We start from the raw sequence: 23,456 nt of genomic DNA on the forward strand, positions 1-23,456 counted from the left end.
CCCTTGGTGGCTCTGCAGAAATTCCCCAGTGAAGACTGTATGGGGTCAGGCTTGGGGATCAAGGGACAGAATGAGGTGGTAGAGCAACCTGATCTACTGGGGTGACCCTCTCCTCAGTGGTGGGTCCTTGAGATGGGTCAACAGAAACCCCAAATGGCTGCCGCTGTTGAGGAGGTATTTGTTCGCCTCATATCCCCTCCTGTTAAACACTTTGGGGGTTCGGTGGCCATGATCCTGATGTTTGGTGACCAAGGTGGCTGCTTTGAAGGAGTTCTGAGTTGGGTAGTTCCATACCTTTGGGGACTCTTGTCCCCTCCTGGGCCACATCTATAAAGGGACCTGAAGGATCCATGGATCCTGGTTCTAGAAAGTCGCTCAAACACAGGCTCCATGGATCCTAGAGCCCATGTTGCCCCTCTGCGTCCTGTGGCCACATCATACACGTCAAACGATGAGGCCAGCTGCAGCCCCGGAGAGTCACCAGGCATGGGGTTGTGGCCACACTGACCTGAAGTAACCTCAGCTGGGAGGGAGGCTCAGAAGGTAAGATCCCAGGCTGGGGTGCTCATCGCCCAGCCGTGGGTCTGTGGTGCTGCGAGCTGTGGGAGCTCCCAAATCCACGTGAGCATCTCTTCTGTGTATAGAGACGTGTTAACACAGGTGTGCACACGTGTGTATACGGAGGCCAGACCTTGATGTTGGGTATCTTCCTCAAATGCTCTCCAGCCTTATTTTTTACGACAGGGTCTCTCCCTGAACCTGTAGTTAGTCGATTTGGCTGCACCATCTGGCCAGTGAGCTCTGGGATCCCCGTCTCTGCCAGGCCAGGAGTGCACTGTCATGCCTGACTTTTATGTAGGCCCTTGGGGGATCAAACTTGTTCACACCAGGCAGTTTCTAAAACTCAGTGCTGAGGTGTGGTTTGAGGCCTCAGCTTGGAGTTTGTCTTCCACACGGCTGCCATAGCCAACGCCTGTCGCTCTGACTCTCTTGAGGCAAGCTCAGGCCTTGGGCATGGAGGGCTGTAAAAACCCGACCAGCGACAGGAGGCCACGCCCACCCATGACTGTGACTCTGCAGCCCGGTTCTGAGACCCCCCTCCCCCCTTCTCTTTCCAGAAGAAACGAGCGCACATAAGGCCATCAGCTCACCCTCCGGACTCGCATACCCGAATGATGTCCTGGATTATGGCCTCAAGCCATGCAACCCCCTCGCCAGTCTCTCTGGCGAGCCCCCTGGCCGGTTCGGAGAGCCGGATAGGCTAGGGTTCCAGAACTTTCTGAGCCCGGCCAAGCCAGCAGGGGCTTCGGGCCCAAGCCCTCGGATCGAGATCACTCCATCCCACGAACTGATGCAGGCAGGGGGGGCCCTCCGTGGGAGAGACACCGGCCTGTCCCCCGAGCAGCCGGCCGTGGCCCTGGCTGGCGTGGGCGCCAGCCCGAGGTTCACGCTGCCCGTGCCGGGCTTCGAGGGCTACCGCGAGCCGCTTTGCTTGAGCCCCGCTAGCAGCGGCTCCTCTGCCAGCTTCATTTCTGACACCTTCTCCCCCTACACCTCGCCCTGCGTCTCACCCAATAACGCCGGGCCCGACGACCTGTGTCCCCAGTTTCAAAACATCCCTGCTCATTATTCCCCCAGAACCTCTCCAATAATGTCACCTCGAACCAGCCTCGCCGAGGACAGCTACCTGGGCCGACACTCGCCCGTGCCCCGTCCGGCGTCCCGCTCCTCCTCACCCGGTGCCAAGCGGAGGCATTCGTGCGCAGAGGCCCTGGTTGCCCCTCTGCCCGCAGCCTCGCCCCAGCGCTCCCGGAGCCCCTCGCCACAGCCCTCGCCGCACGTGGCACCCCAGGACGACGGCATCCCCGCTGGGTACCCCCCCACGGCCGGCTCCGCTGTTCTCATGGATGCCCTCAACAGCCTGGCCGCCGACTCGCCCTGCGGGATCCCCTCCAAGATATGGAAGACCAGTCCTGACCCGACTCCCGTGCCCACCGCCCCCTCCAAGGCGGGCCTGGCCCGCCACATCTACCCCGCCGTGGAGTTCCTGGGGCCGTGTGAGCAGGAGGAGAGGAGGAATTCCGCTCCGGAGTCCATCCTGCTGGTACCGCCCACCTGGCCCAAACAGCTGGTGCCAGCCATTCCCATCTGCAGGTAGGTGGGGCGTTGAGAGCGGTCTGCTCCCAAGTGTGCGCGAAGAGCGGGTGTTGTTGTTATTTACGTGGAATTTGGTCACATGGGTGACACTTACTGCACCTGGGAAGGATGCTCACTGCCCCGAGCCTTCGTTTCCTCATCTGTGAAGTGGGCGCTGTGGGTGCCTCTGATACAGCAGGCGGTCGTGAGGGTGTTGGCGCACATTCTCCACAGTGGCCGTCACCTAGGGGGCACATCCTTTACGCCTTCACTCGGCCATTCCTTATAAGGGCCCTGCCCTCAAAGGCTGGTCTGTGCATCCAACGCCATAGCCAGATCAGAGCTCAGAGAAAACGAAGGGTGTGGTGTGGTGTGGTGTGTGGGTGTGTATATGTGCCTGTGTGTGTGCTGTAGTGTGTGTATGGACACGTATGTGTGTATTTGTATATGTGCATGAGCATGTGTGTGGGGTGTATGTGTTTGTGCATGTGTTGTATATGTGCGTGTGTGGCGCATGTATATATGTGCCCATATACATATTGTGTGTATGTCTATGTCTATGTACATGCATGTGTGGTATGTCTGTATGTGTGCTCTATTACGTGTGTATGTATGTGTCCCTGTATGTCTGTCTGTGTATGGTATATTATGTGAGCATGTACCTGTGTGGATAAGAATTTGTGTGTCCCTGTACATATGTGATATGTGTACATGTACATGTGTGTATATGTACGTGCATGTATATATATATGTGTTTGTGTGTGTGCATATGTATTGTGTGCATTTTCCAGGAAAAACTATTAGCGCTCGCTAATGGTTGTTACCTTGCGGCTAAGCTCCTCGCAGGATTTCAGCATGCCCCTTCACAGTTGAGGAAACTGGGACCTAGAGAGTTGCAGGCATCTGCTCGAAGTCACAGCAGAGTGGGTGCGAGGGCAAGGCCATGCACTTGGCTGTGGAACTCCAGTCATGATAGCGATTGTCCTTTTGCACTTCTCTTTGGGTTCACGTGGTTTGGTTCGTCCATGCCCAAGCTGGATTCTTCTCTGCGCTTCTGGAACCCCACACGCAGTGGCCCCTCAATTAGTGATTCTGAGTGGACCTGCGCTCACTCCCAAATGCACTTTTGATAATCAAGATAATCAGACAGAGACCCTCACAGCTATCACCTGGTCTCCTTGCCATGAGTGTTCCTAAGAGAGGTGAAGTGTTTAAGTCCACAGTGCGGCGGTGACAGCTCCCTGAAGCATTGCCGCACTTACCTTTGCCCTCTGGAAAAGAAAGCATTCTGGCAGAGGGATGTTTTAGAGAGGTCAAAGTCGGGTTCTTTACAATTCCTAGAGAAGCCATTGCACTCACTGGAAACAGGCAAGACCCCACACCTAATAAAATTAGCTTCGTTCCGTATGAAGCCGACTACACTGTCTTCATCAGGATGAAAATGAAAGCAAAGGGAGGTCCCTGCCTTGTGACGAGTTCCACTGTCATGTCTAAGCGATCTGCAGCCCCTCAACACTCAGCATTTTATTCTTGTACCCCTGGGCACAGAAGAGGGGCCATTTACATTTAGTGTACAGACAGGTGGATTTGGCTTTGTGTCCTCACGACCGGGTCTTTTCTTCCCACAGCATTCCTGTGACTGCGTCCCTCCCTCCCCTAGAGTGGCCGCTCTCCAATCAGTCAGGCTCCTATGAGCTTCGGATCGAGGTCCAGCCCAAGCCCCATCACCGGGCCCACTATGAGACAGAGGGCAGCCGCGGCGCTGTCAAGGCCCCAACAGGAGGCCACCCTGTGGTGCAGGTATGGACTCACATTCTCTTACTTCTGTGGCCTGCACCTGTCACCAGGAGATTCACTCTGCCTTGCTGCTGCTTGTAAGACTGTGGATACCTCAGGTTCTCTCCTTGGAGTGGGAGGGAAGCCTGAGATGTTGTGTGTGGAGAGCTTACCGGAGAACTGCAGTCTGTGGGGAAGTGTCCAGAGCAGGGCGAGGAAACATGATGTCCATGTGGAAGATGGTCCTGCCTTTTCTTCTCTTTCCTTTTTGTTTTGTGGGGGAGGGTTTCTCTGTGCAGCCTTGGCTGTCCTGGACTCGCTCTGTAGACCAGGATGGCCTCCAACTCACAGAGATCTGCCTCTGCCCCCCCCCCCCACCGAGTCCTGCCTTTTTTGTTTGTTTATTCATTTAAAAGCTGTCACTTTAAGGTAAGCTTCTTCACCTATGCTCGCTAGGCCCCTCAGACCTTCTTTCCTGCTGAAAGTTGGCACTTTGTACGCCTAAGGCCAGCTGCAGTTCACCCACTCAAACTTCAGGGCCCAGCATTGGAGGTCAGGGAGCTCACAGGCAAAAGGTGACGGCAGACCACATGGTGTTTCTTCTCACACTCCCTCAAAGCCTCCAAAAGGAGGTCAAGGAGCACAGTGGGCCTGCAGCCGCCTCGCCAGCTGCTCACTTCACGTGCTTAGATTCCTAGCTCAAGCGGTTTCCTCCTCACCATAGGTGAGGTCTTGGATGCTCATTGTTTTTCCAATAGTAATAAAAAAAAAAGCCTGCGGTGTGAGTGGCCTATGAGCTGTGAGCTGCCCACTGCTACCGCTGTGGGGCCAGGCCTGCCCCATAATCCTCCGTCTTCATGTTGTTGGGGCCAAGCCCCTCATTTTGGTCAAAGGTGCGCTTGTCCCGTTCTACCTGCATCTCCAAATCATCTTCAGGGGGCATACACGCTCTGCAGGTAACTTGTTTCCTGCTGGATCATTCGTGATAAAGTAGGCCTTCACCGCCCCCTCGATCATCTGGTCCAACTTCCCACTAACCACCTGCAGGTTCTCTGAGTGATCAGGATTCGAGCTGTGGCCCCGTGTGAATGGGTTCTCGGTTACCAATTCTTGGATGTCTCTCGGCAGTCCTAGAGCGGTGACCTTGCCTCCAAGGATAGCCATTCTCCGCTCAAACTCGAGCTCCAGGATTTCCCTGTCACGGGTCTCAGACTTCAGGAGGTCTCGGGTCATGTCTGAGGCATCGGTGATGCGGAGAGTGATCCTGGTGACCAAGGGCTCGGCCTTTCCGCTGGACTTCACCTCATTAGTCGGATACACACAATTCTTGTGGCTGCTGGCCATGATGATACCCTCTTTGAAGTGGGGCATTTGGACAAGCTTCATGTTGGTCTGAGCTGTTGCGCTCTGGGCAGTTCGCGTTGAACTGGAACATTTTGTTTCTAAGGTCTTCCTCTTCCGACTTCTCTTCTGGGGCTTCTGCTCGGAGCCCCAGCATCTTAGCTTTGGCGGGGTCCGGCTGCAGTGTGTGAGTTTTCTACAAAGCAGTTTCTCGAGGGATCCGCCAAAGAGTAGAGGGAAAGGGGAAGAAGCTGTTTGCTTTAGGTCCTTCAGTTTGCCAAGGAACTCACCAATTCTTTCAGCTATGACACCTTCCATTGCCCACCGTGCGGACTGGTCCTGTTCCAGGCCAGAGACTGCGTGGCTGATATCTAGGTCCTGGCTAAATGTACCAATATATATATTAATATGTTAACATATTATAATATGTTAACATATTAATATATATATTAAAAGCTTCTTTAGAAATTACAAAGCAGGAGTATAGAAGTAGAGACCAGACAAACAAACCCCCAAACCCAAAAGCTCTCCCTAAGTGCCCTGAGCATGTTCCCCTAGTTAGGGCTCCTGACTGTGATCAAAGCACTTGCTACACAGGTATGACAAAGCCATTCTGAAGCCCATTGTTCTGCACAATTAGTAGATGCCAAGGAGAAGGGGAGAAAAATGAAAAATTCTTGTACAGGCTGCTCTCTGACCTGGTAGTCCTAAAATCAGCTTCTCCTTTTCTCAGCCCCTCCCTTCACCTCCCCTCCCCTCCCCTCTCCTTCCCCTTTTCCGTGTATCTGTGCTTGTGCCTTCTGCTCTGACACGGGGCTGACCTACAGGGAGTATAGGCTGGATTTTGCTATCATTCTCTAATGGCAGTCAGCCCAAGTCCTGGATCCACCGTGAACTGTGCCAGCTGACTGTATAGCTGGATGGAGAGGGGCCACCTGTGTGAAGCCTCGGTTGCTCCTTACTGCCAGGGGCCACCTTTGCGAAGCCTCGGTTGCTCCCTACTACCAGGGACGCACCCTGTTTGCTCCTGGTGGATCGCGGTGGGCACTGGCTTTGGGCCTCCATGGGTAGGGGAATACTGATGATGCCCTGACTCCAAGGCCTGGCCTCTGGGTAATTGGTAGGTCAGCTCCACTCTGGTGAGCCAGAAAGTATCAGCCCTAGTCTAGTTGCAGCCTCTCAAGTCCCCCGCTGTCCCCATCACAGTTGCCCTCTGTGCTTGCACAGCCCTTGGCCAGGGCCTTGAGGCCCTCAGGGAGTCACATCCTCTCTGACATCACTTCCTTGGATTCCAGCAAGCAGCAGCCAGGGAGGCTGAAGTCCAGCAGATTGGCTCAGGGGGACTCCATGCTGTTTGATCTCCAGCCCCGGTGGGAAGGGAAGCAAATGTGGACTGGCCTGCCTATGGGCATCCCTGCCCTCAGGACCACAGACTGTTAGGTGTGTCCTCTCTCACAGTCATTGGCCTTGTGACCTTTTGTCTTGTTTTGAGTCTCTGTGGCAGAAGGGCTGTTCAGTTACCAGCTATTTTAACACCACTTTATGCAAAAAAAAAAAAAAAAAAAGTATTATTTTTGACAAGGCCTAGTTGTTTGAGGAGGGGACCCTGGCCTGTGGGTTGCTGGGACACTGGGTCCTGATGAAGAAGCTCACTAAAGGCAGACGAGAAGAAAAAAGACTACCAGAGGCAGCTTCCGAGTATTGCAGGGGAAGGGAAGGGACAGTATGGTCAGCTCCAGAATGCCTGACATCCGATGGAGGCAAGGGCCTGGAAATGGCTTTTCATAGTCCATCCAGCGGCAGATTCATTTGTGGTTCTTTCCCACCTCTGTGTCATCAGCTGGGCATGGCTCTATGCTCGGGAAGAATATTGAGTTGTGGCTCTTTTGTGAGGGGGGCAGGGGACAGCGATGGATCTGGATCTGGCGGGTGGTGGGTGGATTAACTCTGTCAAGTGGTAGAAAGGAAAACTTCCCAGAGCTTTGGGCATGTGAAACAGAGGAGTGAATGCAGACGGGCAGAGATCAGTGGAGTTCTCTGAGATGGGGGCTGGGGCTGAGGACATGGGACACTGGGGGTCGGGGCAGGGCACAGCTTGTGCCCAGGAGCCCGGGAGGAAAAGCCCTTGAGACAAACAGAAAGAGGCCAGTGTAACTAGAATGTGAGGGGCCAGGGTGTGTGGGCCCAGGCCATGATGTGGGGCTGGGGACCTGGGGTGGGTGCGTGGACCAGGAAGGGGGCACAGAATGCCGAGGCTCTTATTGTCCATGAAGAGCAAGAGCTGGGAGGAGGAAGGGGGCTGGGGGACTCCTTCGGAGGGTTCTGTGCTCTTTGGCACCTGAGCTATTTTCATCCACTGGTCCCTAAACGCATATTTATTGAGTACCTGCTGTGGGCCAGGCAAGGTTCTGGGTTCTGAATGTGACAGGAACAGCAACCAGACGCTACAGTCAGCACGGTGGTTAGCATTTTAGAAGCGTTTACCGCTCATGAGACCCAGGTGTATTTTTTATCTCTGAACTTGTTCAAGGCCATTGGTGTTTAAGGACAGAGTTCTGGTTGCTTCAGGCTCTTGCTTGTCATCCACATGCCCATGGACAGCTCAGCCTGACTTCCCTCTCACAGAGAAGAGCCAGTGCCCACACCTCCTGTCTACCCTTCTCTCCTTATGACATCACCTGCTGGCCAGGCTCTGACCCTCCTGCCGGCTCCTTGGAGTCCAAGTCCTGCTGCCCCTGAGGATTCTGACTGAGCCTGGCCAGAGGACCATGCCACCATTGAGTTCAGTTGGCTAAGGCTTGTGGCTGGAAGGCCATATAAGAAGATGGGCTCAGCTTCTCACAGACTCAATAGTAGCAGAGAGAGAGATAGAGATAGATAGATAGATAGATAGATAGATAGATAGATAGATAGATAGATAGATAGATAGGTAGATAGAGGCGGGGGGGAGCATCTGGCCTGGCCAGAGGGGCTCTGCTGCCCTTCTGAGATCACAGAGGGCTGCGCTCCAGCTCACAGCGGGGCTTTTGCACCAGTCATCTAGGGCTGGGCCATGGAAAGTTCCAGAAAGGGAAAGGGCTGGATGGCGAGCCCAGGGGAAGACTGCCGCTCTGCGCCCAGAGTTCACATCTCTCTTCCGGCCTGTGTCTTTGCAAACGTGAGCTTTCGGAGGCTGTGGTCTGTTCAGTTTCTTCAAAAGACACTAGGTAGATTTTTATTTAAAACTTTATTGAACAGACTGTGCTCACTGTAAAATGAAAGGTGGGACACTCCGAGTTTTAGCACGGAAGCGGATTTTAAGTGGGGATCTTTGCGGCTGTGGATGTCGCTCCTTTGGTAGATTGCCCAGCTCACAGGCATGAAGCCCCTGGGCCCCATCCTCAGGGCCGCATGAATGAGGGATGGCATTGCACATTTCTAATTCCAGCACACCTGTGGGATCTAGGTTCAAGGATTCAGGAGGAAGCATGGGGCTCTCTCAGGACTTCCTCACAGAGGCATAACCCTGGCTGTCCCCTCATCTCAGGCAGCAGGTCTCAGCTTTGCAGGGCAGTTCCCAGGCACCTGTTCAGGTGGCTCCTCCTGTCAGGAGGCTGGGGAGGGTGTCAGGCTTTCTGTGCATGGGCTGATGGAGGCCTCCAGGATCACTCACTCTGAAGCTGTGCGGGAGAAGGGAGAAAAGCCAGCTGGAGTTCCCCTTCCTGGTGAGGTTAGGGAACAGGCGCCCCTCAGACAGCCTCGCTTCTCTTGTGTGGTCTTCTCAGATAAGTCTGTGAGCTCAGGACTTCCCGCTTCCTTTTTAGATGTGTGACAGGAAATGGGTCTTGCTGATGGTCATTTGTCGAGGTGGAACTGGGGTGTTGACATCTCTGGAGAATCATGGGGCGCTGGGTGTAGGGGAGTAAGGTGGGCTCAGCTGGGTGGGAGAGGGGAGTGAGTGAGTGACCTCCCCCCATCAGACTTCAGAAGGGGAGGAGGAGTCTGGGGGGCGGGGAGGGTGTGCCCTGAGGTGACTGGGGACTGTTTGTTCATAAGTTCTTTAATCTCTGTCTCCACAGAGGTCACCCAATGACAGGTCTGATAAAAAGAATCGAGGGCTGGTGAGATGGCTCAGCAGGTGCTTCCCCAACCCCCAGCCTGATAACCTGAGTTCTGTCCCTTCCACTCACATGTAGGAAGGAGAGAAACAACTTTTGAAAGCTGCCCTCTGACCTCCACATGCACCCCACGGCACGTTTTCATGGCTGGGCTGGCTGTAGCCGAGATGGTTGTGTTTGCCATCTGACTGTAAGGTGACGTCATCCTGTCCATCCCATGCAGGCTCTTCTCTATTTTTCTGTGTGTGTGTGGGAGGCACCTTGCATATGACTTGATCCAACCCTTTTATCAGAAGATAAGGATGGGGAAAGGTAGGGCGGAGCAGCTTGTGAACGCAGAGGCCCTGTCAGGAGAAGCTGCCCCTGAGTCCTGCCCTCTCGCCTCTCCACTGTACCCGGCCCCTTGTTGTGGCATTAGTAGTTAGACCAAAACTTTATCGAGGGCACAGCCCAAGCCAAGGGCATCAGTGGGCCACCTGTGGCTGTGTGACCTTCCGGGAGCTACAGTGGTTGTGTTGAGCTCAGGATGACACACCTGAGGTGAGCAGGAGAGGGAGAAAGCAGTGTCCATCTACAGACACTGAGGTGATGGGGCCATGTGTGGACTCGGCTCCTCCCAGAAAAAATAGCCAGGGGAGGAAGGCTGTGCTCCAAGACTCCCTCAGAAGACAGGGTGTCCCTGGTAAACCTCAGGGAGAGAGGCATTTCCTTTAGGTCTAGGCAGAGCTTGGAGACTTCCAGCATGTCGGAGAAGCCACTGTTTCCCAGAGGGAGAAGGCAGAAGGTGAGTCTCAGGCTCTCCCTGAGAGCATGTGTGTCATCCTAAGAGAGACGCTCACCGTGAGCTTTCCTCAGTGACCTATTTAGTCTGCGGTGACACCCTGGAGCATAGGTGGTAAGATTACAATGCTCATTTTACAGACAACAAAACTGGGGCACAGCGCTGAGGCAACTTGCCTGATGTCACCTGGGCTGTGGTGATTGTTGGATGTGGGCATGGGCGATCGGAACCCCAGGGCTGTGCTGTTAGCTGGGAGACAAAAGGGAGCAGGGTGTGTGGGGTGAGGGTTGCTGTCTGTTACTGGCTCTGGGTACTGGGTGTAGCTTATGGGGGGGCTTCATCTTTTAAACTTCTTTTTTCTTGTCAAGAGCTGTCGGGATGTGGGGCTGGGATACAGCTCGGTGCTTGCCCGGAGGATGGGAGGCCCTTTGCTTCTCAGTACCATACTCACACAAACAGGGTGCAGGCTGGAAGAGGGCTCATGGATGGAGTGCTCACCTGAATTGGCTCTCCAGTTCCCTCTCCAGCTCTCCAGGGGTGATTGTGTATGCTTGCGATCCTGGTGCCAAGCTGGGGATGCAGAGCTGGAGCCTGAGGCTTGCTGGACAGGGAGACTATTGGAATCTATGCGCCTCAGATCCAGAGAGACAGGGCTGTGGACGCAGCGGGGTCCTTGTGAGCCCTGCTGGCCCTCTGGGTCTGGTTGTTTCTGGTTGTGTACAGGATCAGATTGCACCCTCAGCAGGACTAGGAGACTCAGTCCCAGTTTGCAGATGTAGCAAGAAGCTCTGGGAAGTGAAGGGAACTTGAAACCCTGGCCAAGAAGCCTCGAGCCTGGTCTCTGACTTGGCTCTTGTCAGTCTCCTTCCCTCCATCCACGTGCTGTCTGCTGTTCCCAGATGGCTCTGAAATGACCGAGGCACAGAAAAGAAACATGGGGTGGCATCTGGCTACTTGGTCCTCCAGTTGCAGGGCTGACATGAGTGAGTTGGGACAGATTTCTAGAAGGTTCTGTAGCATCTTAGCTGCTGGCTGTGGTATTGGGCAGCATATCAGGAGTTGGGTGTCAAGCTCTAACCTTGTCTATCTTCCCCATATGGGACCTTTGGGGGACTTAGGGGGAAGGAACCTCTGCTTAAGTAGCCCTTCAAAAGAGAGTGACCATTGGCTGAGGAGATGGCTCAGTGGCAAGAAAAGGTACTTGTCTGCAGACAGAGACCCGAGTTCAAATTTCCAGCACCCAGGTGTAACTCTGGGGATAGCTGTGCATGCCTGTAGCCTCAGCACTGGGGAACAGGGACAGAAGGATCCTGAGAGCTTGCTGTCCAGCCAGCCAAGTTGGTGGGCTTCCAGTTCCGTGAGAGGTTGTTTTAAGGTAGAGTGATGGAGGAAACCACCTGATGTCCTGCTATGGCGTTTGCATGCATACACTTGGGAGAGTACACATGTACACTCAGATGCATGCAGCACGCACACACACACACACACACACACACACACACACACACACACAGGCAGAGAGGCAGAGACAGACACACATGCACAGAGATAGACAGAGATATAAAGAGAGATGCACAGAGGGAGGCGTAGAGAGAGAGGATGGTGACCCTATCTGCAAATCTAGCTCGCTCGCTCGTCCTCAGCTGGGCTTTGTGAGCCTCCAGACGCTGTGGGTGTAGTGGGTGTGGGGCTGAGGCCTGGGCTGAATAGGCAGCAGCTTCTACTGGTACCATGAGTGAGGCTCCAGGCTGACTTGGGTGGCGCCAGCTCTGTCAACAACTCTTATTAACTGGACAGTGAGTTTGGGTGGGTCGGTGGGAGTGATGGCTTCTTAGGGATCCCGGGACAGTCACAGATGTCAAAGATGCTTCGTTTGAGCCCTGGTGGACCCTAGCAGGCTTACGTCTGTGCATCGGCTCGGGCAGGATTGCTATCTCTTCTCTGTTACTGAGGAAATCAGCAGAGCTTGGAGGGACTTCCCCATGGAGCGGCTTATCTGGAATAGCATGATGAGCCAGGGCCTCGCCCTCGCTGGCAAGCACCCTGTCCACGCCCAGTAGCTGTCATCGGTTCTGTTTGCAGGTGTGTGAGGATGTGTGAGCTCATAGGAGTCTGTGCTCTCTCTTTTGACACTCGTGGGGTGACACTAACACTGTCCTTACAGGGTCCCTGCAGAGATTAAATGAGTTAACATGGGTCCACTACAGGAGCATGGAGATATCTTGCTGTGTTCCTCAGTTTCCCTCTGTGGCATCCTGTGAGGATGAAGCTACCAGTGCTGGCTCCCACAAGGCGGTTTAGAGTTCTCTCCCGGCCCTACGCTAGGACACATGTGAGACACAGATGTGAGGCCAGCGCCAGTCCTAGGCTGAGGTTGTGCCCTGTGGCCCTTCTGTGGTACACTTGCTTTCAAATGGTGTTTTCACCCTCTCAGGCCTCGAACCCGACCACAGGAGGTCAGGGGGCGTGCCTCCTCAACTTGGGGACCTGAATTTAGAATCGAAACTTGGGCAGGTTGGCTCTAGGCGGGCCCCAAGCAAAGCGTGCAGAATGAGAAGGGATTGTGAGCATGCACACACGGTCGCAAACACGCTCAGAGATGGTATGTTTCGTATGTAACCACGCATATGCCTGCACATACCTGGAAACCTATGGTTTACAGGTATAGTAAATCGTGAGTCCTCTGCAGTTGTTGACACGTGCACACGCACGAACGTTCTCTGTATAACCACACACACGTGTGTGTGTATATGCACATGTTCCTTGCCCCCGCTGCTTTTTCGGTGTAGAGCTGGGGCCTCCGGTGTGTTTAGCAGGTATAATGTCACTGGGCTCTGTCCCCACTCCTTTTTTTTTTTCTTGTTGTACTCAGGAAAACAGGAAGGATTGCAAGGTACTCATCCTCACCGGTGGGGGCTGCTGACATCTCTTTTTCAGATGGCCCGTGTTTGCGCATGCCCTCCCGGGCTTAGCTCCTGGATCTCTGCTTTGCCCCAGCTTTCTTGGGATATTTGATGGCACTGTGGGGAGGAGATGTCATTTGACTAGTAAAGCTGGTCATTGCTCAGGGACCTTTCCCTGTGAAGACCGGTAAAAGTCTCTTGGTGTTTCTAGGCAGGACTCGGCACACAGAGGTTAGATAACATGCCTAGGGGCACACAGGAAGTGGGTGAGCCACAGGCTGAGCCCTGAGTGGTCTAGCTCGGAAGCCTGGCAGCCTAACTTCTTGGGCCACAGAGAAGAAAATAGAAATCTGTAAAGCCTTCGGGTAGATCTTCCACGTGTCTCCGAGGGCTTCGGTCTTTGCAAAGTTCAGTAAAGAAAGTGGTCCACTCCAAGTACACTTTGTCCTTGCCAGGTTGTTGGGCTGTAGGCTGGATGGAGGCTGCTGTCTCCCTATTCTGCTTCCTTCTCTGCTTGTATTGATGCCCTGGCCAGAGGCTGCCCAAGTGCAAACAGGTGTCTTAAGTTTTCTGTGCTAAAACACCAGCTAAAAACAGCTTGGAGTGTTGTTTCACAGATTATGGTCCATTAATGAAGGAACTCAGGGCGGGAATTTGGAGCTGATGCAGAGGTCGTGGAGGGATGCTTCCTGGCTTGCTCCCCCTGGCTTGTTCAGTTTGCTCCCTTACATAACTCAGGACCACCTGCACCATGATGACATCACATGCAGTGAGCTGGGCCCTCCCACATCAATCATGAATTAAAATGTCCAGAGACAAAAATGCCCAGAGACTAATCTGATGGAGGCATTTTCTCAAGAGTCCCTCTTCCTAAGTGTGTCTAGGTTTGCATCAAGTTGGCAAAACCAACCAGAACAGTGGGGCAATGCTGAACCTCAGGGCAATTCAGGCTCCTGGGTGTCGGTGGCTGGGAGAGAACGAGCCTAGCTTCACATAGGACTGAGCATAGGCCACTCCAGTTCCTTTAGGAGAGGAACAGTGTGGCCACGGTAAGAATCCAAGTCTTGAGGATGGTGCTTCTCCCAACCCCTCTGCAACCTGAGTGGCTGCCTCCTCTGCCAAAGGCCTTGACTCCATCGGCTAGAACATTCATTGTCTTCACCATCTTCATTAGAGGAAGCATGGTGGTGTCTAAAGGATTCAGCGGAAAGCCTAGAGAGGTTTCACATTCCTCATCCTCCTGGGCCTCTGCTGGAATCCCCTGTTTCCATCTGCTAGTCATGGTAAAGCGGTGAAAGCCACATTGGGAACCTGTTCAGGAAGCCTCACCTCTGCCTTTTCCCAAGCTGAGCCACACCAACGAAGCTACCTTTATGTACCTACTCTACTGCACATCCGCACCTCTCCTTTGTCCGTCAGAAAATGGCACAGGGTTGCAGGTCTGTCAGAGGGTAGTGTGTGGGTGCAGGATAGCAACTCCTGTGCACGGCAAGAACTGTTTCCTTGGCAGCTTCTGCTAGTTAGTGAGTATTGATTAGGTCCCAGGCATGTCCCCAGCCCTGAGCTAGATGCTTCTTGTGTCCACAGTTGGTGGGGCTCGGGCATGCCCTGAGAACGTGGTGGAGGTGTGGGCTGCCGAGAACGAGCTCATGGCCGCACACACTCATGTACAGGTCAGAGCCTGAGATGTGTCCTTCTGGGGGAGAGGTCTTCAGATCATGTAGCCAAGTATGACCCCCCCCACACACACACACTTGCCTTTCCAACTAAAGTTGTATTGGCACACAGTGATGTCTCCTCATCTGAATAATATGTATTTGTGGCTTTGGTATTGTTATGGCAGAGGTGAGTCCCGGTGACAGAGACAGTGTGACCTGCAGAGCCTGAAGGGTGTCTGATCTTGTCCCTCTGCAGAACAAAGAGATAGAGATGATGGATTGAACAGGCCTTCCCTTCTGATGGAAGAGGTGCAGTCTACAGTCTGGGGGTGGGGGTGGGGAAGGACAAAAAGAAAAGACAAAGGTTGGGGAGGGGTGACTGGGGACTTGTGAGGATGCCACTTGGCAGCTTCCTGCAGAGGTGACATTTAAGTAGAATTGGAGTGTGGGGAGGGAGTAATTGGTGCCCTCATCTTGAAGGGAAGTACTGTAGAAAAGGAAGGAGCCAATGCCAAGGTTGAGGGCACTGCTTGGTTTCCATCTTGGACATGAGAATAGAGGTAGGAACCTGCTGGGGCTGACGAAGGAGGAGTTTTGGTTTCCATGTGAGTTTTGCTGTGATATTTCAGAGACTTTTTTTTTTTTAGAAGACAGTGGGAAGGGCAAAGTTCTCAGCGGCCCAAGGAACTCTTCAGTGAACCGTTAAGACTGATCTGGCAGGTGCCTCCTGGACACATGGAAAAAGGTCTCTCACTAGGTGCAGAGGCGGAGATAGCCTAGCAGTGACTGTGTTGTGTAATTACTCCAGAGGCACAAAGCAGTGTAGTGCGTGTAGATGAGGGAGGGACCCTGTCCCGGAGCCTCTGCTCAGCTGCTGTGCAGCTCTGCCTCACCGCCCAACCAGCAGGCATTGGATGTGGAGATGGAGACATGTCTTGTTCCTTCTCTGCACCCTGCAGTGGCTCCCTGTTCCAGCAGCTACCCTCCCCCACCACCGCCCTCTGCATCCTTGCTTGTGTATTACTTACAGTCTAGTCCTTCTTTCTACGCCTCCATCCTGCTCCCATGCACCCGTCGTTCCCCCACTTTTCACACAGCAGGCATTTAATCGGCTGTGTGAGCCACAGGCAAAGTGTGGGTCCCCATTGTTTTCTTGGGACCGTGGGAAGTCCCACTTGCCTCAGCCTCTCAGATGCACCATGCCCTGGGCATGGGGCGATAGGCATGTGAGGGAGCCTGCCCCTCGGTGGCTTTCCTGTGTTGAAGGAAGCAGAGGAAGGAAGCAGCGATGATTCACAAGGAGCACTTCAGTTCACCAGGCCATAGCCAGGCTTTTGAGGGCCCGCATCTCCGTGGCTGGTGTGCCTTGGGCTGGCCTGAGGCTAACAGAAGTTGTGACTTCATGGAGTAAGCACAAGTTAGTTTTATAAGATGGAGAAGACGGAAGAAAACCTTCTTTTTCACTTTCCTTTTTTAATCGACAAGTATGCTGTGGGTGTTCCCTTGCGGTTCGTAGTCAAAGAGAGCATTGTCTTTGAGCTCTGAGTTCCCCTTGGGGCTTCGATGTTGCGTGTGGCTAACTTTAACTTTGAACTGCTGCTTTTAGGGCTGGGTTCGGGTTGGGGTCCCAGGACTGGTTCTGAACAAGGGAGCAGGCTTGTTCATTGTGCCAAGTGCACAGGCTGCCCCATCTCATTTCCCCTTCCTGTTCTGAGGTACCCCTTCCTCCCCACTCCCCTCTTTTCCTCTGTAAGCACAGGGCAGAGTGAGTTGAAGCTGGGACACAGCGACTGTCCCTAGGGGCCATGGTTGTGAGCTGCTGAGCAGGGACCAAGAAGAAGGATGAGGGCTAGGTCGGGGATTTGCAGTAGGAATCTTGGGGAGGGAAAATTAGAACCTTGTATTGTGTTGGCATGGGGTGTTCAACTCTGATCCAGGATGTGGGAGGAGGATTGCTGTGATTTTTCAGGCTAGCCTGGGCTACATGGTAATAATATATTAAAAAAAAAAAAAAAAACAAAGGAAAGAAAATCCCGAGTTGTTCCAAAGCATCTCTCCATGTGTGTGCGCCATTGTGGCTGCAACCTCATGCCCTGTTGCCTTTTCTATTCGGAACTATTTTTTGGCCAGTTTGTCAGTTTTCTTGGTGCGGGCAGGATTGGCCTGAGTACACAACCTTGGACCCTAGGTGTGGAAGTTGTTTGTAGAATGCCATGCCTTGGGAAGTGCAGCAGCCAGGGAGGAAGCTGGTATGACTTTCTGGGGACCGGCTTTGGAGCCTGGCTTGGGTAGCTCCCATTCCGTGCCAGAGCTGGGCTGCAGTGATGTTTCTCAGTGGGAGACTTTTCGTCCTGTCTGGAACTCTGGCCAGGCTGCAGAGGACAGTGGTGCTGCCCTCCCTCTGCTCTGTGGTCTTATCTCTGGCCACATTGGGCAGCAGCGTTCATTTAGTCAGACGAGCACTTATCTAGGGTCAGCTGTGCACAGGGAGCTCGCAGACTGCTTGAGGCAGAGATGCGGGCGGGGCGGGGGGGGGCGGAGTGAGGTCACATGGGTAGTTAGAGAAAAAGTTAATGGCAGAGATGGCTCCTAGGGATTGATTTCCACCGCTAGGGAAAAGAAAATGTTCAAACTGAGCCTGCAGAAGGAGCTGTGGCTGCAACAGCTGGACTTGCCTCCTACGTGCTGGGTGCCTTGGGCAGCCCCCTCAGCCTCTCTGAGCTACGGTAGAAATGAGGTGTATAGCATAGAGCTCATCCTGGGGGTGAAGGGACCAACGGCCTCGGGCTTCTTCTATGTCAAAATGCCAGGGCTGGTGGGTGCGCTGAGGGATGCTGATGGTTTAGAGGGGGGGGGTTAAATTGATGACACTCCTGGGAATGAGGATAACTGAGTCCTTGGAGCATTAACGAACCTCAGGCCCAACAGCATCAGCAGCAAGAGGCACCATGTCCTGGGTCCACTCCGCAATAACCTTCTAACCTCCAGTACAGTGAGGAGATTCCCAGCTGGGGGCTTGGGGGCCTCTGTCAGAATAGTGCATGAGCAGCAGCATCCTGTCCCCTGACACTCCATCCTCTGCAGAAGCAGCCTGGACAGCCTTCTGGTTGATGGTGGCATTGGGCTTGGTGACCACTGCTCTGGCAGGGGGGGATGCTCACAGATGGAGAGCTCCTGGGGTGACGAGGAGTCTTCTACCTGGAGACAACATGAGAAATACCACACCTCCACCCTCCACTCCCCCCAAAAGACACTCTGAGGTCCCCAGCTGCAAAGAGAAAGCCATTTCTCTGAATCATTGCCAGTTTCACATCTCTGGCATTGCTGATGCTGCCAGCTCTCGTTCTAAACTCATACTGGGCCATGAGGAATAAGAGTGGTAACCCAGAGGATGAAGGAGGACACTCAGTGAGCGCCTATTGTATGCTGGCATTAGTTCCACAAGCCAAGTCTACACAGGTGCATGGATCTCGGCTGCCCTGCAAAGAAAACAGCAAGCGTCTCCTCCTCTGACTTGTGTGACACACAGCCCAAGCATCTGTGTGATTGCCCAGGCCTGCAGCCTGTGCCCGTGTTTTGCAGTTAGGATTTGCACGTAGGATGGGCTCCACTCCCACTAGGCTTTCCTCTGGTTTCAAGGTGACAAAGCTGGGGCCCGACGAATTCAGTGACTTTCCAGAAATTGTGTGGTTTACCAGAGGCCCAGCAATCTACAGCCCCCCCCCCCCATGTGACCAGAATCCCAGGACACTAAGATGCCGTGCTCAGGAGGCACCGTAGAGAATGGGGATGTAGGGGACATGAAAGGCACTCCCTGGCCTTGACAGGCGGCTGACAGTGCGGATGCCGCTTGGAGCCAGTTGAAAGCAAGCCTCCTAAGGAAGCGGATCGCCCTCTGGCCAGGCACTTCCTCCCTGGGTTGCGTGTTAGTGAGTTTAAAGCTCTTCCGAGCAATCGGACAAGCGCCTGGCCTGGCCCTTGGGCTCTGGGTGCCTTTGAAACCCTCTGCTACTGCGGCCCCTTATCTTGGCCTGTGGCTGGTTCCAGGCCGGAAAAGGGAAAAGGGAAATGTGGGGAGAGGAAGGCCCTGGACTGCACTTTGTGTTTGGTTCTTGTTAACAGGGGCCAGGCTGGTTCTGTTGATTGTTTTCCCGCTTTTCATCGAGAAGGGTGATGGATGACCGTGTCTCCGGGGCTTGCCACATGCCAGGGCTCACTCACGCACATGGCACCCTCTCATTGTGCAGAGACGTCCCAGGCTCAGGGCTGAGGACCAAGCCACAGGCCTGTGTCTGCGCAGGGGGGTGAGGGAGGGCGGTTAGAGCCAGGCTGGAGCTCCTGGGGGTGAGGACTCCAAGGAGCACTGGCCCAGGTGACTTGGTAAACATTAGCCGCCTTTTCTGTTCTTTGCAGACGGGGTCTTGTGCTATATAGGACAGCTCAGGCTGTCCTTGAGCTTAGAGCAATCCTCCTGTCTCAGCTCTTCCTCGCCAGTACTGGGATTGCATATGTGAGCTACTGTGTCTGGCCTGTTTGCCTCCCCTCTGCCTGCCTGCCCCTCCCTTTTTCTCTGTCAAGTGCTGTGCTGTGGTCTTCTCCCACCTGACTCTTAGATGGGCAGAGCATGGCAGTGAGCTGGGCCTTACAAGACCCAGCGATGCTCACCTGACTGAAGGGGAAAGGATCAGGCTGTAGTAGGTCCCTCCCATATCTCCGTGAGGTAGCTGTGCATGCACTGGCTGGTTACATTTCTGGCCCCCCTTCTGTGCTTGACCATCTCTGTACTGCAGAGTCAATCTCCTTCCACCGAGGAATGGTGTAATCGGAGGCAAGAGTGGCAGTCATGTCCCGCTTTCTGCTCCACAGGCAGGGGAGTGACTCGTAGTTGGAGACAAGCCCTGTGAGAGTGGGCAGGCTCCTCTCCATCTCAGCCTTTTCCCGGCTCTAACCCCCAGTGTCCACCTCATGGACACACCCTGCAGCGGGAGAGACCCCAGAGAGACAGGCAGCCTGGGAAGAGTGCCACCACCAACTTCCGAAACGTGCACTAACTGTTCTGTCAGGCGGGTTTCTCTCCTAGCCCCTCTCTACCCTTCCTCCCAGTCCATGATGGGCCACCCATCCCTCATCTTGCAGTCACAGCTCAGTGGCAGAGCCGTCTAGCCATTCCGTGCAGGTTTGCTGAGCACCCCAGTGCAAGCTGGGCAGGTTTCCTAACTCTCTTGGGGATGAGCCACTGGCCTCTAGGACAGTAGCTCCCCGCTGCGTGTAGCTCCCACTATGTGCGGCCCCTACTGTGTGCAGCTCCACAGCCCCAGATAAACTCAAGTGCAGCACCTTCCCAGATGGATACCCAACCTGGTGTTCTACAAACTGGGTAGAGGTGACGCTAACTAATGTGTCAGTCAACATTTTCACCCATTCATAATCAATGATACTTTTATCATTGCTATAAAAAAGTATGATACTTGTTCACTTTTTTTATGCATATGTATGCGTGTCTGTGGGAGTGCACACATGCCTCGTGTGGAGGTCAGAGGTCAGCTTATAGGAGGTGGTTCTCTCCTTCTACCATGCGGATTCTGCGTGTTGAACTCAGGTCTTCAGTCTTGGCTGCAAACCCCTTTACCTGTTAGCCATCTCCCTGGCCCTGGCACCTCTGTTTTGTGAACGTCTTTGATCTGTGACTGGTCACCCTGTTCCCAGGAGTGGCAGGAGGTTTCTTTTGCAATAATCTCTACACCTAAAGATAGGAAATAAATGTTAAAGATTAAATAATCACTGCTCCAGTTAAAGACCACAATCATGGCTAGAGACTGACTGACATCTGGGGATTGAGGTCCTGGGTATTTGTGGGTGAACTGGGTGAACTTTGACCCTGCTGTCAAGGCAACAGTTACTAAACGGGCTGTGGAGCTAAACCTGTCTGGTCCAAAGCCTGGTTGTTGTCTTCCCAGTTGTGTGATCTTGAGCAAATTGCCTCTGCTCTCTGTGCTTCTCTCTCTTCTCATGTAAATTAACAATGTCCCTCTTTGGGGTTTCTCTGGGGACCTAGTGAGTTGACAGAAGGCAGCCCTTCCAGGCCCTCAGTATGTGACTAGCTGCTGCTGTTATTACGGTTAATTACAGACCCCACCCCACCGCTGTACACATTTTCCCCCAGCACGGCTCTTTTGGTGGCGAGACGCTGCTCAGCAAACATTAGTTGCCTTGAATTTTAAATCATCACAAAGCTGCCAGGCTTGGCACCACAGCACCAGGAAAAAGCAATTCGGAAACCAGACAGAAAGTAAGCAGGGATTTTATTCCCGGTGAGCACCACCGTCACCTCTGCGAGGGTCAAACAGCCACCTTCTCCCCACCACCCATCCCTCCGAGAGAAGTTCCAGTGAGGAAGGTGGTAAGGAGATGGGGGTCAATTCCATCTCTGGAGCCTATGATGCTTTTTATGGCAGCGTCCTTCTGGGGGACTCTCAGTCTGGCTTTACAGGGGGAGCAGTTTAAAGAAGCCCTTTGTGGGCTTCTGGCTCAGTTGGTAGAGAACTGGCCTAGCATACTTGAGGCTCTGGGTCCAATCCTCACTCAGCATGGCAGAAACTAGGGATGGTGCTCCATGTGCCCATAATCATAGCACTTGGGAGCTAGAGGCAAGAAGATCAGGAGTTCAAAGTCATCCTTGGCTACATAGTGAGTCAGAGGCCAACCTGGGCTGTGTGAGACCTTTCTCAAAGTCAGAATCAAAATGAAACTAAAATCCCTTCGTGGAGCAGATGTGCACAGGTGTGCGCTGGCATCCATGGTCTGTACAGAGACAGCACTCAGGCACCTGCTCTGTCTGTGCACCTTGGGTGTCTTTGAGTGGAAGCCCCCTCAGCCTGGAGGACATGTTGCCATGGTGATGGGTCTTTCAGCTGGGCTTAGGTTTGGCTGCTTTGACCAGAAACCCCAAACCACAGCTGGTTAGACACCCAAGAAGACGTAGCAAGTCTAGTGCTGGGTAGTCCCAAGTACTATGATATCGTCAGGACCCTTCTTCTGCCAATGGTCACCTCATGGGACCAAATCACCTGCTGCAGCTGTAAGCTGTAACGCTCACAGTCCAAGCAATGGAAGGGAGGTGGTGTAGAGGGCTCCACTCCTCAGGTTGGTCAGCTCCCATCAGGAATCGTGTGACAAGTCATCCACACATGTCTGCTGAGACCTCGCTGGAGTGGTAACACAGCCACCTTCACCTGTGAAGAAAGCCGAGCAGTATAGAGCCGTAGCTTGGTCATGGCTGCTGCTGTTGCACAGAATCTGATTGTCAGGAGCGGGTGACGGCTGGCCCAATAGATGGTTTTAAAGGTACAGGTGGCAATGTCTTTTTTTTTAGACTAAGGTTGTACTGATTTTCCACAGCTCAGGGTCTAGAGAGGACCTTGGTAGGTGCACAGAAGGACAGGCTTAGGGAAGATCCCAGGAATGGGCGGCTCTGGGACCTTTGAGAGTCTTCTCTGTGTAGGAGTACACCCTCAACCCCTGCTTTCCCTAAAGAGAGTGCATTGGTCAAGCAAGAACCGGAGCTGCACCTCGGCCCCCTCATCTATAAAACCCACAAAGAGAAGAGTTCTCGTCTCTCTGTACTTTGCGGGTGGAGCTGGGCTGGGGGACCACACCCTTTCAGGGATGTGCGCATTTAGGAAGAACTGAATGATCACAAGAAATCAGACTGGGGTTGGTCCAGGCAGGCATCTTCCTCGGCATTGTGGGTGCAAAGGCCCTAAGGTGGGGAGGGGGGCAGAGATGTTTTAGAAATATCGTGAGCTGCATGTGGCTGCCTTTGGGAGGGAATGGGAAAGGAACAGTGGTGGACAGAGCATCAAGTTGGCAATCAAGTTGGTTCTCTATTCACAACACAGCCACTGGCCAGTTTAAAGCAGGGAATCACGTGATCTCATTGACTTTAAGAAGCTCCTCTGGAGGCTGTGGAGACTTTCTTGAGAACAGAGGCATGGAAAGAGAGATGCTCCATAGGGCCAGGGCAGTGGCCAGGGCAATGGTGGCCGAGTCAGGGAGAAGGCAGGCAGGATAGCACAAGGGCTCTGCCCGGTGACGGGCTATCTCTCTAGCAGTCTTCTCCACACATTTGCTCTCACTAGGAGGATGTTGTACCCCAAAGGCCATTTGACAGCATCTCAAGATATTTTGTTTATCACAGCTGGGGAAGGCTCATTGGCCCCTAATGTGTCAGGAAGCGCACAATGCTGCCAAACTTGGACCTGTGCCCCACAAGAGAGGGTGACTGGTCCCAGCGATGAGGCCGAGAAGTCCTCACAGGCCCTGAGTGGGGCTTGGATAATCCGCTGTCTCCAGCTGCCATGGCTTCACAGTGTTCCTCCTTGCTGAACGCTGCATCCTCCATGCTGCACCGTTGGAAAGTAACACTTGGGTGAAGGAATCCGTCCGCGCACTCACACAGATCCCTTAGGAGTGGGTTCTTGGGGAAAGCAAGCCTTTTGCCTGTCTCACCTTGCCAATGCCTGTCACCTTGGGCCAGGGGTTTAGCAGTCAGATATGGGATTTGACAGCCCCTCAGCCTTGGACTTCCCGGCTGCTGAGGAGCAAGAATCTCCGCATAGAACAGACCGCCACCAGTGAATCGCCCCGCAGGGCAGCGGTCCTTTCCTCTGGGTGCCTGTCTCTGCTGAATGAAGGAGTGAATGAACTGAGCTGCCTCCAGTGGAGTGGTGACTCACACCAGCCAGCCCCCAGCCTCCATCCCCGG

At 53.7% G+C, this 23,456-nt stretch overlaps 1 protein-coding gene and 1 pseudogene across 4 annotated transcripts in view; one reads left to right on the top strand and one right to left on the bottom strand.

Moving 5' to 3' along the window:
• Window positions 1-23,456, top strand: part of Nfatc2 (nuclear factor of activated T cells 2) — a 119,614-nt gene that overhangs the window by 29,383 nt on the left and 66,775 nt on the right. For 3 of the 4 annotated variants that reach the window (XM_055596186.1, XM_055596184.1, XM_055596185.1), the window contains exons 2-3: window positions 1,119-2,154; window positions 3,765-3,936. In XM_055596186.1, the coding sequence (XP_055452161.1) occupies window positions 1,119-2,154; window positions 3,765-3,936 (1,208 nt within the window). The remainder of the gene's footprint in view (window positions 1-1,118; window positions 2,155-3,764; window positions 3,937-23,456) is intronic. The other variant, XM_055596187.1, reaches the window with a different exon arrangement.
• LOC129668123 (zinc finger protein ZPR1-like) lies at window positions 4,727-6,318 on the bottom strand (annotated as a pseudogene).

This window comes from Psammomys obesus, unplaced genomic scaffold (genome assembly GCF_907164565.1).
Source record: "Psammomys obesus unplaced genomic scaffold, mPsaObe1.curated_primary_1811, whole genome shotgun sequence".
Classification (NCBI taxonomy): Eukaryota; Metazoa; Chordata; class Mammalia; order Rodentia; family Muridae; genus Psammomys; species Psammomys obesus.